We start from the raw sequence: 17,944 nt of genomic DNA on the forward strand, positions 1-17,944 counted from the left end.
GAGAAACTCAAGTATGTTGAGGTTTTGGATCAATCAGTACTCAGTGTAACACAATGTATTCTCCAGTATGTCTCCGTCCTCTGTGTGTTTACAGTAAAGTGTGTGTGTGTGTGTGTGTGTGTGTGTGTGTGTGTGTGTGTGTGTGTGTGTGTGTGTGTGTGTGTGTGTGTGAGACTAATTGACTGTCTGCTCCTCTGCTTTTCCTATAGTGTGGACCCTGGTAGAAGGTGCAGGTTAAAATCAGGGCCCCAAAAATGTGAGTTTTTTGTTTAATGCATGGACATAGGCTGCGTGTGTTGGACCTGGGTTTAATGCATGGACATAGGCTGCGTGTGTTGGACCTGGGTTTAATGCATGGACATAGGCTGCGTGTGTTGGACCTGGGTTTAATGCATGGACATAGGCTGTGTGTGGTGGACCTGGGTTTAATGCATGGACATAGGCTGTGTGTGGTGGACCTGGGTTTAATGCATGGACATAGGCTGTGTGTGGTGGACCTGGGTTTAATGCATGGACATAGGCTGTGTGTGTTGGACCTGGGTTTAATGCATGGACATAGGCTGCGTGTGGTGGACCTGGGTTTAATGCATGGACATAGGCTGTGTGTGTTGGACCTGGGTTTAATGCATGGACATAGGCTGTGTGTGTTGGACCTGGGTTTAATGCATGGACATAGGCTGTGTGTGGTGGACCTGGGTTTAATGCATGGACATAGGCTGTGTGTGTTGGACCTGGGTTTAATGCATGGACATAGGCTGCGTGTGGTGGACCTGGGTTTAATGCATGGACATAGGCTGTGTGTGGTGGACCTGGGTTTAATGCATGGACATAGGCTGCGTGTGTTGGACCTGGGTTTAATGCATGGACATAGGCTGCGTGTGGTGGACCTGGGTTTAATGCATGGACATAGGCTGTGTGTGGTGGACCTGGGTTTAATGCATGGACATAGGCTGTGTGTGGTGGACCTGGGTTTAATGCATGGACATAGGCTGTGTGTGTTGGACCTGGGTTTAATGCATGGACATAGGCTGTGTGTGTTGGACCTGGGTTTTAAATGCTTATTTTCTGTGTATTTTAGTATTTTCACAAATAATGTTGCCCTAATCAACTTATTCTATTGGAAATACTTTAAAGTATTTAAAAAAAAAAACATATTCCCGAATACAGTATTTCAAATTCCAAACAGACCCGGGGTCAAATGCATGGGAGTATTTAAATGTTTGTGTAAATACTGTGTCACGCCCTGACCTTAGAGCTTTTTATGTCTCTATTTTGTTTTGGTCGGGGTGTGATTTGGGTGGTGTAACGTCGTTCTTCGTTTGTAGAAAGAGAGTCGGACCGAAATGCAGCGTGGTGATTACTCATGTTCTTTAATGAATGAAAGTGACGATACATGAAATAAATAAATAAATACAAAAAACAACAAACGGAACGTGAAACCTAATTACAGCCTATCTGGTGAAACTACACAGAGACAGGAACAATCACCCACGAAAGACAAAGCGAACTCAGGCTACCTAAATACGGTTCCCAATCAGAGGCAACGAGAAGCACCTGACAGCTGATTGAGAACCGCCTCAGGCAGCCAAGCCTATACAACACCCCTAATCAGCCGCGATCCCAAATACTACAACCCAATACGAAATACAATAACATAAACCCATGTCACACCCTGGCCTGACCAAAATATATAACGAAAACACAAAACACTAAGACCAAGGCGTGACAGAACCCCCCCCCCAAGGTGCGGACTCCCGGACGCACCTCAAAACCATAGGGAGGGTCCGGGTGGGCGTCTGTCATTGGTGGCGGCTCCGGCTCGGGACGTGGACCCCACTTCATTAATGTCCTAGTTCCTCCCCTACACGTCCTGGGATAATCCACCCTCGCCGCCGACCATGGCCTAATAGTCCTCACCCAGAACCCCACAGAACTAAGGAGCAGCTCGTAACTGAGGGGCATCTCGGGACTGAGGGACAGCTCGGGACTGAGGGGCAGCTCGGGACTGAGGGGCAGCTCGGGACTGAGGGGCAGCTCGGGACTGAGGGGCAGCTCGGGACTGAGGCAGCTCGGGACTGAGGGGCAGCTCGGGACTGAGGGGCAGCTCGGGACTGAGGGGCAGCCCGGAACTGAGGGGCAGCCCGGAACTGAGGGGCAGCCCGGAACTGAGGGGAAGCCCGGAACTGAGGGGAAGCCCAGTACTGAGAGGAAGCCCAGTACTGAGAGGAAGCCCAGTACTGAGATGAAGCTCAGGTAGGTAGTAGGCTCCGGTAGATCCTGGCTGGCTGGCGGATCTGGAAGATTCAGGTTGACTAGCAGATCTGGAAGATTCTGGTTGACTAGCAGATCTGGAAGATTCTGGTTGACTGGCGGATCTAGCTGCTCTATGCAGACTGACAGCTCTGACTGCTCCATGCAGGCTGACAGCTCCTTGCAGACTGGCAGCTCTTTGCAGACTGACAGCTCTGACTGCTCCATGCAGGCTGACAGCTCCTTGCAGACTGACAGCTCCTTGCAGACTGACCGCTCCTTGCAGACTGACAGCTCCCTGCAGACTGGCAGCTCCTTGCAGACTGACAGCTCTGACTGCTCCATGCAGGCTGACAGCTCCTTGCAGACTGGCAGCTCCTTGCAGACTGGCAGCTCCTTGCAGACTGGCAGCTCCTTGCAGACTGGCAGCTCCTTGCAGACTGGCAGCTCCTTGCAGACTGACAGCTCTGGCTGCTTCATGCAGACTGACATCTCTGACTGCTCCATGCAGGCTGACAGCTCCTTGCAGACTGGCAGCTCCTTGCAGACTGGCAGCTTCTTGCAGACTGGCAGCTCTGGCTGCTTCATGCAGACTGACAGCTCTGACTGCTCCATGCAGGCTGACAGCTCCTTGCAGACTGGCAGCTCCTTGCAGACTGACAGCTCCTTGCAGACTGACAGCTCCCTGCAGACTGGCAGCTCCTTGCAGACTGACAGCTCTGACTGCTCCATGCAGGCTGACAGCTCCTTGCAGACTGACAGCTCCTTGCAGACTGACAGCTCCTTGCAGACTGGCAGCTCCTTGCAGACTGGCAGCTCTGGCTGCTTCATGCAGACTGACAGCTCTAACTGCTCCATGCAGGCTGACAGCACCCTGCAGACTGGCAGCTCAGGCTGCTTCAAACAGGCAGGAGGCTCCGGCAGCGCTGTAGAGAAGAAAGGCTCTGATAGCGCTGAACAGGCGGGAGACTCCGACAGCGCAGGAGAGGAGGAAAACGCTGGCTGCGCTGAACAGACAGGAGACTCCGACAGCGCAGGAGAGGAGGAAAACGCTGGCTGCGCTGAACAGGCGGGAGACTCCGACAGCGCAGGAGGGAAGGAAGGCTCTGGCTGTGCTGAACAGGCGGGAGACTCCGACAGAGCAGGAGAGGCGAGGCGCACTGTAGGCCTGATGCGTGGTGCGGGCACTGGTGATACTGGAGCGAGGACACGCACAGGAAGCCTGGTGCGGGGAGCTGCTACCGGAGGACTGGTGTGTGGAGGTGGCACAGGATGTGCAAGGCTAGGGATGTGCACAGGAGGCCTGGTGCGTGAGGCTGGCACCAACTTCACCAGCCGACTAACACGCACCTCAGGACGAGTATGGAGCGCTAACTCAGGTGCCATCAAATCCCCGACACGATCCGTCGGACGAATATGATATCTATAGCACCAAGCTAGCAACTCCCTCATTACTCTCCACTCCACTTTCCCCATTAACTCCTTCACAGTCTCTGCTTCGCTCACCTCTAACACCGGCTCTGGTTCTGGTCTCCTCCTTGGCTCCTCATGATAAACAAGGAGAGTTGGCTCAGGTCCATCTCCTGACTCAGCCACTCTCCCTCTGAGCCCCCCCCCCAATATTTTTTTGGGGGTGACTCTCGGGTTTCACTCTGCGCCGCCGTGTCTGTTTCTCCAACTCCATTCGCCTATAGCCTTCTTCGCACTGTTCCAGCGAATCCCATGCGGGCTCCTGCACTCTCTCTGGGTCGGCCGCCCACCTGTCGATTTCTTCCCACGTCGTATACTCCATGCCATTGCTGTCCATAACGTCCTCCTTTAGCTTTTCCTGCGGTCGCTGCCTGTAACCACACCGCTCGGTCCGTGTGTGGTGGGTGATTCTGTAACGTCGTTCTTCGTTTGTAGAAAGAGAGTCGGACCGAAATGCAGCGTGGTGATTACTCATGTTCTTTAATGAATGAAAGTGACGATACATGAATTAAATAAATAAATACAAAAAACAACAAACGGAACGTGAAACCTAATTACAGCCTATCTGGTGAAACTACACAGACAGGAACAATCACCCACGAAAGACAAAGCGAACTCAGGCTACCTAAATACGGTTCCCAATCAGAGGCAACGAGGGTTTAATGCATGGACATAGGCTGTGTGTGGTGGACCTGGGTTTAATGCATGGACATAGGCTGCGTGTGTTGGACCTGGGTTTAATGCATGGACATAGGCTGCGTGTGGTGGACCTGGGTTTAATGCATGGACATAGGCTGTGTGTGGTGGACCTGGGTTTAATGCATGGACATAGGCTGTGTGTGGTGGACCTGGGTTTAATGCATGGACATAGGCTGTGTGTGTTGGACCTGGGTTTAATGCATGGACATAGGCTGTGTGTGTTGGACCTGGGTTTTAAATGCTTATTTTCTGTGTATTTTAGTATTTTCACAAATAATGTTGCCCTAATCAACTTATTCTATTGGAAATACTTTAAAGTATTTAAAAAAAAAAACATATTCCCGAATACAGTATTTCAAATTCCAAACAGACCCGGGGTCAAATGCATGGGAGTATTTAAATGTTTGTGTAAATACTGTGTCACGCCCTGACCTTAGAGCTTTTTATGTCTCTATTTTGTTTTGGTCGGGGTGTGATTTGGGTGGTGTAACGTCGTTCTTCGTTTGTAGAAAGAGAGTCGGACCGAAATGCAGCGTGGTGATTACTCATGTTCTTTAATGAATGAAAGTGACGATACATGAAATAAATAAATAAATACAAAAAACAACAAACGGAACGTGAAACCTAATTACAGCCTATCTGGTGAAACTACACAGAGACAGGAACAATCACCCACGAAAGACAAAGCGAACTCAGGCTACCTAAATACGGTTCCCAATCAGAGGCAACGAGAAGCACCTGACAGCTGATTGAGAACCGCCTCAGGCAGCCAAGCCTATACAACACCCCTAATCAGCCGCGATCCCAAATACTACAACCCAATACGAAATACAATAACATAAACCCATGTCACACCCTGGCCTGACCAAAATATATAACGAAAACACAAAACACTAAGACCAAGGCGTGACAGAACCCCCCCCCCCAAGGTGCGGACTCCCGGACGCACCTCAAAACCATAGGGAGGGTCCGGGTGGGCGTCTGTCATTGGTGGCGGCTCCGGCTCGGGACGTGGACCCCACTTCATTAATGTCCTAGTTCCTCCCCTACACGTCCTGGGATAATCCACCCTCGCCGCCGACCATGGCCTAATAGTCCTCACCCAGAACCCCACAGAACTAAGGAGCAGCTCGTAACTGAGGGGCATCTCGGGACTGAGGGACAGCTCGGGACTGAGGGGCAGCTCGGGACTGAGGGGCAGCTCGGGACTGAGGGGCAGCTCGGGACTGAGGGGCAGCTCGGGACTGAGGCAGCTCGGGACTGAGGGGCAGCTCGGGACTGAGGGGCAGCTCGGGACTGAGGGGCAGCCCGGAACTGAGGGGCAGCCCGGAACTGAGGGGCAGCCCGGAACTGAGGGGAAGCCCGGAACTGAGGGGAAGCCCAGTACTGAGAGGAAGCCCAGTACTGAGAGGAAGCCCAGTACTGAGATGAAGCTCAGGTAGGTAGTAGGCTCCGGTAGATCCTGGCTGGCTGGCGGATCTGGAAGATTCAGGTTGACTAGCAGATCTGGAAGATTCTGGTTGACTAGCAGATCTGGAAGATTCTGGTTGACTGGCGGATCTAGCTGCTCTATGCAGACTGACAGCTCTGACTGCTCCATGCAGGCTGACAGCTCCTTGCAGACTGGCAGCTCTTTGCAGACTGACAGCTCTGACTGCTCCATGCAGGCTGACAGCTCCTTGCAGACTGACAGCTCCTTGCAGACTGACCGCTCCTTGCAGACTGACAGCTCCCTGCAGACTGGCAGCTCCTTGCAGACTGACAGCTCTGACTGCTCCATGCAGGCTGACAGCTCCTTGCAGACTGGCAGCTCCTTGCAGACTGGCAGCTCCTTGCAGACTGGCAGCTCCTTGCAGACTGGCAGCTCCTTGCAGACTGGCAGCTCCTTGCAGACTGACAGCTCTGGCTGCTTCATGCAGACTGACAGCTCTGACTGCTCCATGCAGGCTGACAGCTCCTTGCAGACTGGCAGCTCCTTGCAGACTGGCAGCTTCTTGCAGACTGGCAGCTCTGGCTGCTTCATGCAGACTGACAGCTCTGACTGCTCCATGCAGGCTGACAGCTCCTTGCAGACTGGCAGCTCCTTGCAGACTGACAGCTCCTTGCAGACTGACAGCTCCCTGCAGACTGGCAGCTCCTTGCAGACTGACAGCTCTGACTGCTCCATGCAGGCTGACAGCTCCTTGCAGACTGACAGCTCCTTGCAGACTGACAGCTCCTTGCAGACTGGCAGCTCCTTGCAGACTGGCAGCTCTGGCTGCTTCATGCAGACTGACAGCTCTAACTGCTCCATGCAGGCTGACAGCACCCTGCAGACTGGCAGCTCAGGCTGCTTCAAACAGGCAGGAGGCTCCGGCAGCGCTGTAGAGAAGAAAGGCTCTGATAGCGCTGAACAGGCGGGAGACTCCGACAGCGCAGGAGAGGAGGAAAACGCTGGCTGCGCTGAACAGACAGGAGACTCCGACAGCGCAGGAGAGGAGGAAAACGCTGGCTGCGCTGAACAGGCGGGAGACTCCGACAGCGCAGGAGGGAAGGAAGGCTCTGGCTGTGCTGAACAGGCGGGAGACTCCGACAGAGCAGGAGAGGCGAGGCGCACTGTAGGCCTGATGCGTGGTGCGGGCACTGGTGATACTGGAGCGAGGACACGCACAGGAAGCCTGGTGCGGGGAGCTGCTACCGGAGGACTGGTGTGTGGAGGTGGCACAGGATGTGCAAGGCTAGGGATGTGCACAGGAGGCCTGGTGCGTGAGGCTGGCACCAACTTCACCAGCCGACTAACACGCACCTCAGGACGAGTATGGAGCGCTAACTCAGGTGCCATCAAATCCCCGACACGATCCGTCGGACGAATATGATATCTATAGCACCAAGCTAGCAACTCCCTCATTACTCTCCACTCCACTTTCCCCATTAACTCCTTCACAGTCTCTGCTTCGCTCACCTCTAACACCGGCTCTGGTTCTGGTCTCCTCCTTGGCTCCTCATGATAAACAAGGAGAGTTGGCTCAGGTCCATCTCCTGACTCAGCCACTCTCCCTCTGAGCCCCCCCCCCAATATTTTTTTGGGGGTGACTCTCGGGTTTCACTCTGCGCCGCCGTGTCTGTTTCTCCAACTCCATTCGCCTATAGCCTTCTTCGCACTGTTCCAGCGAATCCCATGCGGGCTCCTGCACTCTCTCTGGGTCGGCCGCCCACCTGTCGATTTCTTCCCACGTCGTATACTCCATGCCATTGCTGTCCATAACGTCCTCCTTTAGCTTTTCCTGCGGTCGCTGCCTGTAACCACACCGCTCGGTCCGTGTGTGGTGGGTGATTCTGTAACGTCGTTCTTCGTTTGTAGAAAGAGAGTCGGACCGAAATGCAGCGTGGTGATTACTCATGTTCTTTAATGAATGAAAGTGACGATACATGAAATAAATAAATAAATACAAAAAACAACAAACGGAACGTGAAACCTAATTACAGCCTATCTGGTGAAACTACACAGAGACAGGAACAATCACCCACGAAAGACAAAGCGAACTCAGGCTACCTAAATACGGTTCCCAATCAGAGGCAACGAGGGTTTAATGCATGGACATAGGCTGTGTGTGGTGGACCTGGGTTTAATGCATGGACATAGGCTGCGTGTGTTGGACCTGGGTTTAATGCATGGACATAGGCTGCGTGTGGTGGACCTGGGTTTAATGCATGGACATAGGCTGTGTGTGGTGGACCTGGGTTTAATGCATGGACATAGGCTGTGTGTGGTGGACCTGGGTTTAATGCATGGACATAGGCTGTGTGTGTTGGACCTGGGTTTAATGCATGGACATAGGCTGTGTGTGTTGGACCTGGGTTTTAAATGCTTATTTTCTGTGTATTTTAGTATTTTCACAAATAATGTTGCCCTAATCAACTTATTCTATTGGAAATACTTTAAAGTATTTAAAAAAAAAAACATATTCCCGAATACAGTATTTCAAATTCCAAACAGACCCGGGGTCAAATGCATGGGAGTATTTAAATGTTTGTGTAAATACTGTGTCACGCCCTGACCTTAGAGCTTTTTATGTCTCTATTTTGTTTTGGTCGGGGTGTGATTTGGGTGGTGTAACGTCGTTCTTCGTTTGTAGAAAGAGAGTCGGACCGAAATGCAGCGTGGTGATTACTCATGTTCTTTAATGAATGAAAGTGACGATACATGAAATAAATAAATAAATACAAAAAACAACAAACGGAACGTGAAACCTAATTACAGCCTATCTGGTGAAACTACACAGAGACAGGAACAATCACCCACGAAAGACAAAGCGAACTCAGGCTACCTAAATACGGTTCCCAATCAGAGGCAACGAGAAGCACCTGACAGCTGATTGAGAACCGCCTCAGGCAGCCAAGCCTATACAACACCCCTAATCAGCCGCGATCCCAAATACTACAACCCAATACGAAATACAATAACATAAACCCATGTCACACCCTGGCCTGACCAAAATATATAACGAAAACACAAAACACTAAGACCAAGGCGTGACAGAACCCCCCCCCCAAGGTGCGGACTCCCGGACGCACCTCAAAACCATAGGGAGGGTCCGGGTGGGCGTCTGTCATTGGTGGCGGCTCCGGCTCGGGACGTGGACCCCACTTCATTAATGTCCTAGTTCCTCCCCTACACGTCCTGGGATAATCCACCCTCGCCGCCGACCATGGCCTAATAGTCCTCACCCAGAACCCCACAGAACTAAGGAGCAGCTCGTAACTGAGGGGCATCTCGGGACTGAGGGACAGCTCGGGACTGAGGGGCAGCTCGGGACTGAGGGGCAGCTCGGGACTGAGGGGCAGCTCGGGACTGAGGGGCAGCTCGGGACTGAGGCAGCTCGGGACTGAGGGGCAGCTCGGGACTGAGGGGCAGCTCGGGACTGAGGGGCAGCCCGGAACTGAGGGGCAGCCCGGAACTGAGGGGCAGCCCGGAACTGAGGGGAAGCCCGGAACTGAGGGGAAGCCCAGTACTGAGAGGAAGCCCAGTACTGAGAGGAAGCCCAGTACTGAGATGAAGCTCAGGTAGGTAGTAGGCTCCGGTAGATCCTGGCTGGCTGGCGGATCTGGAAGATTCAGGTTGACTAGCAGATCTGGAAGATTCTGGTTGACTAGCAGATCTGGAAGATTCTGGTTGACTGGCGGATCTAGCTGCTCTATGCAGACTGACAGCTCTGACTGCTCCATGCAGGCTGACAGCTCCTTGCAGACTGGCAGCTCTTTGCAGACTGACAGCTCTGACTGCTCCATGCAGGCTGACAGCTCCTTGCAGACTGACAGCTCCTTGCAGACTGACCGCTCCTTGCAGACTGACAGCTCCCTGCAGACTGGCAGCTCCTTGCAGACTGACAGCTCTGACTGCTCCATGCAGGCTGACAGCTCCTTGCAGACTGGCAGCTCCTTGCAGACTGGCAGCTCCTTGCAGACTGGCAGCTCCTTGCAGACTGGCAGCTCCTTGCAGACTGGCAGCTCCTTGCAGACTGACAGCTCTGACTGCTCCATGCAGGCTGACAGCTCCTTGCAGACTGGCAGCTCCTTGCAGACTGGCAGCTTCTTGCAGACTGGCAGCTCTGGCTGCTTCATGCAGACTGACAGCTCTGACTGCTCCATGCAGGCTGACAGCTCCTTGCAGACTGGCAGCTCCTTGCAGACTGACAGCTCCTTGCAGACTGACAGCTCCCTGCAGACTGGCAGCTCCTTGCAGACTGACAGCTCTGACTGCTCCATGCAGGCTGACAGCTCCTTGCAGACTGACAGCTCCTTGCAGACTGACAGCTCCTTGCAGACTGGCAGCTCCTTGCAGACTGGCAGCTCTGGCTGCTTCATGCAGACTGACAGCTCTAACTGCTCCATGCAGGCTGACAGCACCCTGCAGACTGGCAGCTCAGGCTGCTTCAAACAGGCAGGAGGCTCCGGCAGCGCTGTAGAGAAGAAAGGCTCTGATAGCGCTGAACAGGCGGGAGACTCCGACAGCGCAGGAAAGGAGGAAAACGCTGGCTGCGCTGAACAGACAGGAGACTCCGACAGCGCAGGAGAGGAGGAAAACGCTGGCTGCGCTGAACAGGCGGGAGACTCCGACAGCGCAGGAGGGAAGGAAGGCTCTGGCTGTGCTGAACAGGCGGGAGACTCCGACAGAGCAGGAGAGGCGAGGCGCACTGTAGGCCTGATGCGTGGTGCGGGCACTGGTGATACTGGAGCGAGGACACGCACAGGAAGCCTGGTGCGGGGAGCTGCTACCGGAGGACTGGTGTGTGGAGGTGGCACAGGATGTGCAAGGCTAGGGATGTGCACAGGAGGCCTGGTGCGTGAGGCTGGCACCAACTTCACCAGCCGACTAACACGCACCTCAGGACGAGTATGGAGCGCTAACTCAGGTGCCATCAAATCCCCGACACGATCCGTCGGACGAATATGATATCTATAGCACCAAGCTAGCAACTCCCTCATTACTCTCCACTCCACTTTCCCCATTAACTCCTTCACAGTCTCTGCTTCGCTCACCTCTAACACCGGCTCTGGTTCTGGTCTCCTCCTTGGCTCCTCATGATAAACAAGGAGAGTTGGCTCAGGTCCATCTCCTGACTCAGCCACTCTCCCTCTGAGCCCCCCCCCCAATATTTTTTTGGGGGTGACTCTCGGGTTTCACTCTGCGCCGCCGTGTCTGTTTCTCCAACTCCATTCGCCTATAGCCTTCTTCGCACTGTTCCAGCGAATCCCATGCGGGCTCCTGCACTCTCTCTGGGTCGGCCGCCCACCTGTCGATTTCTTCCCACGTCGTATACTCCATGCCATTGCTGTCCATAACGTCCTCCTTTAGCTTTTCCTGCGGTCGCTGCCTGTAACCACACCGCTCGGTCCGTGTGTGGTGGGTGATTCTGTAACGTCGTTCTTCGTTTGTAGAAAGAGAGTCGGACCGAAATGCAGCGTGGTGATTACTCATGTTCTTTAATGAATGAAAGTGACGATACATGAAATAAATAAATAAATACAAAAAACAACAAACGGAACGTGAAACCTAATTACAGCCTATCTGGTGAAACTACACAGAGACAGGAACAATCACCCACGAAAGACAAAGCGAACTCAGGCTACCTAAATACGGTTCCCAATCAGAGGCAACGAGAAGCACCTGACAGCTGATTGAGAACCGCCTCAGGCAGCCAAGCCTATACAACACCCCTAATCAGCCACGATCCCAAATACTACAACCCAATACGAAATACAATAACATAAACCCATGTCACACACTGGCCTGACCAAAATATATAACGAAAACACAAAACACTAAGACCAATACGTGACAGGTGGGCATTCTATGTTCTATTTTCTATGTTTTGTATTTCTTTGTTTTGGCCGGGTATGGTTCTCCATCAGGGACAGCTGTCTATCGTTGTCTCTGATTGGGAACCATACTTAGGCATCCCTTTTTCCCACCTGTCTTTGTGGGTAGTTAACTTTGTTAGGGCCATTATAGCCCAGTTAAGTGTCACGGTCGTGTCTTTGTTTTGTTGGCGACATTCATTCAAATAAAAAGAATATGTACGCCCACCACGCTGCACCTTGGTCTGCTCCTTTCGACAGCCGTGACATACTGTGCATTTTCAAATACATGCTTTCCAAGTGTTTTTCTCTCCAAATACAGTATATTTCAATCCTGCTCTCCCCCATTTAGATGCCTGTGATCTGACACTGGACCCAAACACAGCACACAGAACCCTCTCTCTGTCTGAGGAGAACAGGAAGGTGGAATGGACCTGGAGGGAGCAGCCGTATTCTGATCACCCAGAGAGATTTGAGGACTATGAACAGGTGCTGTGTAGAGAGGGTCTGACTGGGTGCTGCTACTGGGAGGTAGAGTTGAGTGGGAGGGCTTGTATCGCGGTAACATATAAAGGAATCAGCAGGAGAGGAAAGGGTCCTGACAGTCGGCTTGGAGCCAATGACAAGTCCTGGAATCTGAACAGCTTTTATAACAGTTACTCTGCCAGGCACAATTATAAGAGAACTGACATACCTGTCCCCACGTCCCGCTCCAACAGAGTGGGAGTGTATCTGGACTGGCCGGCCGGCACGCTGTCCTTCTACAGCGTCTCCTCTGACACACTGACCCACCTGCACACATTCCACTCTACATTCACTGAGCCCGTCTACCCAGGGTTTTATGTAAGGGGTGACACAGGGACTGTGACCCTGTGTCAGGTAGAATAACCTCCTGTGTCCTGGAGGAACACCTGAGTCTTCAGAGAAGTCATACTCCTGTTCAATCACATCTGGGTGACCTGATGGGATATGTTTCACTCTAATCATGACATGAATATACCGTACATCTCTAAAGTTGACTGACCTTGTAACTAGAATCACTGCTGTAAAAAAAACTCTCATTTCAAATCTCTAGTTGTTACTGCTTTTCCTTATTGTTTGTAATAAAATGTTTCTAGAATGTTCCGTTTTTTTTAACGTTCTACTTTTAGATACAATAAGCATAGGTGCTGTTGGCGTCTTTCAATATTTTACTAAAGTAGGATACATAGTACATACCACAGGAGGCTGGTGGCACCTTAACTGGGGAGGACGGGCTTGTGGTAATGACTGGAGAGGAATCAGTAGAATGGTATCAAATACCTTAATGCCATTCCAGTTACTCCATTCCAGACATTATTATCAGCCATCCTCCCCTCAACAGCCTCCTCTGGTACAGACACTTATTTGATATTATTGAGAGACTGAGGCACAAGGCAGTGAGCAGCAATAGGTTACAGTACATGAATGGGCAAGGGTAAACATCACTTCATAGGTCTATCAAGTAGTATGCATGTGCAGATCATCTCTGCATCTAGAAGAAGAGGTAAGAAGCACACTGCAGACCTGGTTTGACTTGGTGTGTGTGTGTGTGTGTGTGTGTGTGTGTGTGTGTGTGTGTGTGTGTGTGTGTGTGTGTGTGTGTGTGTGTGTGTGTGTGTGTGTGTGTGTGTGTGTGTGTGTGTGTGTGTGTGTGTGTGTGTGTGTGTGTGGTGTTTAGAGATCAATGCTGTGTCTTCACTGAGATTACTTTGATAGAGTTGGAATGGGAATTCTGGGAGATGAATCAAAGTGAAGGGGCGCAGACTCCCGGCCCGTGCCAGTCGATATGGTGGCGTGGTTAATTCGCCTAAGGAATGCTGTCATAAAGCTAATGATAAACGGTGTTTGCCCTGGTTTTAGCCATGAGCATGCCCCTGCTCACAAAGAAAAATAGTGTTCGACCCGTGGTCTCTAATTCACAGTGGGGGGTGAGGGGTGCCACATAAATCAAACCTCTGCCTCAGTCCCACTCTGACAGGACAGGGGAGCCTCAGCAGATTAGGTTGTGGAGATATTTGTGTGTGTGTGTGTGTGTGTGTGTGTGTGTGTGTGTGTGTGTGTGTGTGTGTGTGTGTGTGTGTGTGTGTGCGTGCGTGCGTGCGTGCGTGCGTGCGTGCGCGCGTGCCGAGGAGAGAGTTCTTCATGTTTAAACTGTGAAACATGACACTAGGTTGTAATTACTTCAAACAAGACAATGTTAGTGCTTCGTTTTTGTAATGTGTTTTAATGACAGCATTTTATTAATCTGGATTTCTGCGCTTAGTTAAAAATATATCTGAATAGATAACAAATACCTTGCCAACTGTTAGGCTGAAAGAGATATACTGTATAAGGAGAAGTACATTCATATATTGGACCTATATTATGGATGCCTGGTTGTTTGTTGGCACATCTATGATAGGCTACCTCGCTCACTCACAGTCATTAGGAAATTGGCTTCCATCCAATCCAGTCATTGTTCCGTATGGACTACCAAGGCATTCCAGCTGACATGCATCCTGAAAGACACTGCCACAACAGACAACGATGACCTCCAGTCACTATGATGGCAGATTGAGTGACACTTATTAATTGTTGGCTATGGCCCACAAAATGAACCACACAACAAGTAATGGGGATATGAACACACAATATGGCTGTGTGCCAAGTCTTCTTGCTTCCTCATCTCCACCACGTACGTTTCCAGGCTGGTCTGGCTGGCGAGGGAGGAGGGAGAGGGCTTACCAGCGAGCCAAGGCTTTATTCCCGTCGTCGTCTCCTCTGCGCTTTACGCTGATTCCCTAATATCCTTAGTGCCCTGTGCCGTGGATAAGCCCATCCCGCTGAAACATGGCTGTCATGCCTATAAGCCATTCATCGCTTTAAGAATCCATTATGGTCCATCCACAAACATGGACTCAGAGGGCCAGTCTGCACAAGCTCATTTTCCCTGGTATTTACCCCACTGATATGTAACAGAGAACCTCCTATAGATCACAATGGACGACAGGGGCTGTTGCAACACATTTGTGCATGGCCAGTAAATGATCAATGGATTCCCTTGGAGTATACCTTGTAGTAACTATATTATTACCATTCATGTGTATGTATCTATAGTATGCATATTAGTAAAGGTTCCACCAAATTAGACATAGACCGTTAGTATGCATATTAGTAAAGATTCCACCAAGTTAGACCGTTAGAGAGGTAGTCATACAGTGTTGTGGGAATGAGAACATGTCCAAGGGCATCCTCCCCCAGCCTGTACTGATGTCCTCTAAGATAAGCTGGGTGATGCTCCTCTCTCCTCTCTAACCAAGGCCTAACACGCTGCAGCAGTAGACAGCATCAATACATCAAAGACATGATCTCCCTCTCTATATGTCTTCTTATATACCTACCTACCTACCTACCTCCCTACCTACCTACCTACCTACCTACCTACCTAACTACCTACCTACCTAACTACCTACCTACCTACCTAACTACCTACCTGCCTAACTACCTACCTAACTACTTACCTACCTACCTGCCTACCTACCTACCTACCTACCTGCCTACCTACCTACCTACCTACCTACCTACCTACCTACCTACCTACCTACCTACCTACCTACCTACCTACCTACCTACCTACCTCCCTCCCTCCCTCCCTCCCTCCCTCCCTCCCTCCCTCCCTCCCTCCCTCCCTCCCTCCCTCCCTCCCTCCCTACCTAACTACCTACCTGCCTAACTACCTACCTAACTACTTACCTACCTACCTGCCTACCTACCTACCTGCCTACCTACCTACCTGCCTGCCTGCCTGCCTGCCTGCCTGCCTGCCTGCCTGCCTGCCTGCCTATCCGCCTACCTACCTACCTATCTGCCTACCTACCTACCTACCTGCCTAACTACCTACCTACCTACCCGCCTGCCTACCTACCTCCTACCTACCTGCCTACCTACCTGCCTACCTACCTATCCCCCTACCTACTTACCTACCCACAAGCCTACCTACCTACCTATCCGCCTACCTACCTACCTACCCACCAGCCTACCTACCTACCTGCCTGACTACCTACCTACCTACCTGCCTGCCTGCCTACCCACCTATCTACCTGCCTGCCAACCTGCCTGCCTGCCTACCCACCTATCTATCTACCTGCCTGCCTACCCACCTATCTACCTGCCTGCCAACCTGCCTGCCTGCCTACCCACCTATCTACCTGCCTACCTACCCACAGACCTGCCTGCCGTATTTATTAATAGTGTTTCCTATTCCTCTCCTTGGCTCTCTCGTTCCTCTGGTACTCCTTCGAGACAAACAGGCTTGCAACCACCTACATTAATTCAAGACCCTGCTATTCTCTGTCAAGAGTTCCCCCAACTCATCCTTCATAGAGAATGCTTTGCATAGTGTAAACCGCTTGTCTCCTCTTAGTGTGTGTGTGTGTGTGTTTATGAGTGTGAGGGAGTGTGTATCCCCCAAATTGCTTAATAACTAATCTCAGAGGAGAGGCAGGCGTGAGGTGAGTGGAGAGAGAGAGTTGCCCCCCCCCCCCCTTGTGGAAACAGGCGTATGCTTTTGTCATGGATGCCAGCGCACCATACATATCCCCAGGCCTTCTTCAACAACCCCCACCTCCTCCCTCATTCAGGAACAAGCATGTGTACCCAAGCCAACACTGATTGGCCTCTTATCTGTTGTGAGCGGAGGGAGGGAGGGAGAGAGGCAGGCAGTGATTGGAAAAGGCAGCCTGGGGATATGAGGCGACCACATGGTGTCGCGGAGCCAGTCCAGCGAGCAGCCTTCAAAACACACACACATTCAGAACAACACACACAGATGCACACACTGTGCCACACCTGAACAACTAGTATATTAGTACACACATACTAAAAGTTCAAAAGGACTGCTGACAATTTTGTCCAATATAAGTTTTCATACAGTATTAACACATAGGCCGGGATGGAGTTACCTTGTTGTGATAAACAGGCTGTGTGTGCGTGAGTGTGTGTGTTTATGTGTAAAACCCCATAGTACCATTTGAGCCCAGAGAGCAGCCGTCCCGGTCCTGGCCCCAACATGGCCCCTCACTGAGGGCCTCGGTTAGCAGCTGGGATGCAGGACAGTTTAGGCTCTGACCTAATGCATCTCTAATGTGGCCAGGCACTAATGGCCTAGCTTGGCCTGAGGCCAGTCAGACTGCAGCCAGCTTGTCTTGACCAAAACGCTAAAGAGACGAGCTGAGGTAATTGTTGTCATTCTATAATGCCTGGGGTCAAAAAGCCTATTTCGCCCACCACCACCGTAGCCAGCCTCAGGGTATAGGCAGCAGTGCCACGATGAGGAGGGTGGTGGTGGGTGGCATTGGTGGCCAGAGGGTTATAGTGGTTCTAATAATGGATGTCTATTCCACTCCTAACCAACACTTCTCTTCAGCCCTTTGTCTCCTTACTCATTATCTCATGGCAAAAGGGTTTTCTATCAACCCTGTAGTACAAGTACAGTGGAGGCTGGTGAGGGTAGGATGGCTCATAATAATGGCTGGAACGTCGCAAATAGAATGGCACAAACACATGGAAACCATGTGGTTGATGTATATGATACCATTCCACTGATTCCGCTCCAGCCATTACCAAGAGCCCATCCTCCCCAATTAAGGTGCCACCAGCCTCCTGTGTTAAAGTACCCTCAAGCTCAACTCTGGACCTCAAAGCCAGTTCCACTGCCTGTTTTCATTGTTCCCCTCTAGTCAGGGACTGATTTAGACATGGGACACCAGGTGTGTGCAATTAAACCAGCAGAAAACCAGCAGGCTCCGGACCTAGTAGGGTAAGAGTGGAGTACCCCTGCTATAGTGGATATTATTCATTTAAATGTTTTTATTTAACCTTTATTTAACTAGGCAAGTCAGTTAAAAACAAATTCTTATTTTACAATGACGGCCTACCCCGGCCAAACCCTCCTCTAACCTGGAAGACGCTGGCACAATTGTGCGCCGCCCTATAGGACTCCCGATTACGGCCGGTTGTGATACAGCCCGGGAGTGACGCCTCTGCACTGAGATGCAGTGCCTCAGATCGCTGCGTCCAGACGACTCTGCAGTAAACCTCAGGTTCACTATTAGACCTTCCATCTGGTATTGGTATTACTATCAATGTGTCTGTGGTCTTTGACTAATCCCACAAACGGATCATCAGT

The 17,944-nt window shown here is 51.4% G+C and overlaps 1 protein-coding gene across 1 annotated transcript in view; it reads left to right on the top strand.

Moving 5' to 3' along the window:
* Nucleotides 1–12,645, top strand: part of LOC116353986 (NLR family CARD domain-containing protein 3-like) — a 22,775-nt gene extending 10,130 nt beyond the window's left edge. The window contains exon 4 of the mRNA XM_031792258.1: nt 12,110–12,645. Coding sequence (XP_031648118.1) covers nt 12,110–12,645 — 536 coding nt within the window. The remainder of the gene's footprint in view (nt 1–12,109) is intronic.
* The last annotated feature ends 5,299 nt before the right edge of the window (nt 12,646–17,944 follow it).

The sequence above is a fragment of the Oncorhynchus kisutch genome, linkage group LG16, assembly GCF_002021735.2.
Source record: "Oncorhynchus kisutch isolate 150728-3 linkage group LG16, Okis_V2, whole genome shotgun sequence".
Lineage (NCBI taxonomy): Eukaryota > Metazoa > Chordata > Actinopteri > Salmoniformes > Salmonidae > Oncorhynchus > Oncorhynchus kisutch.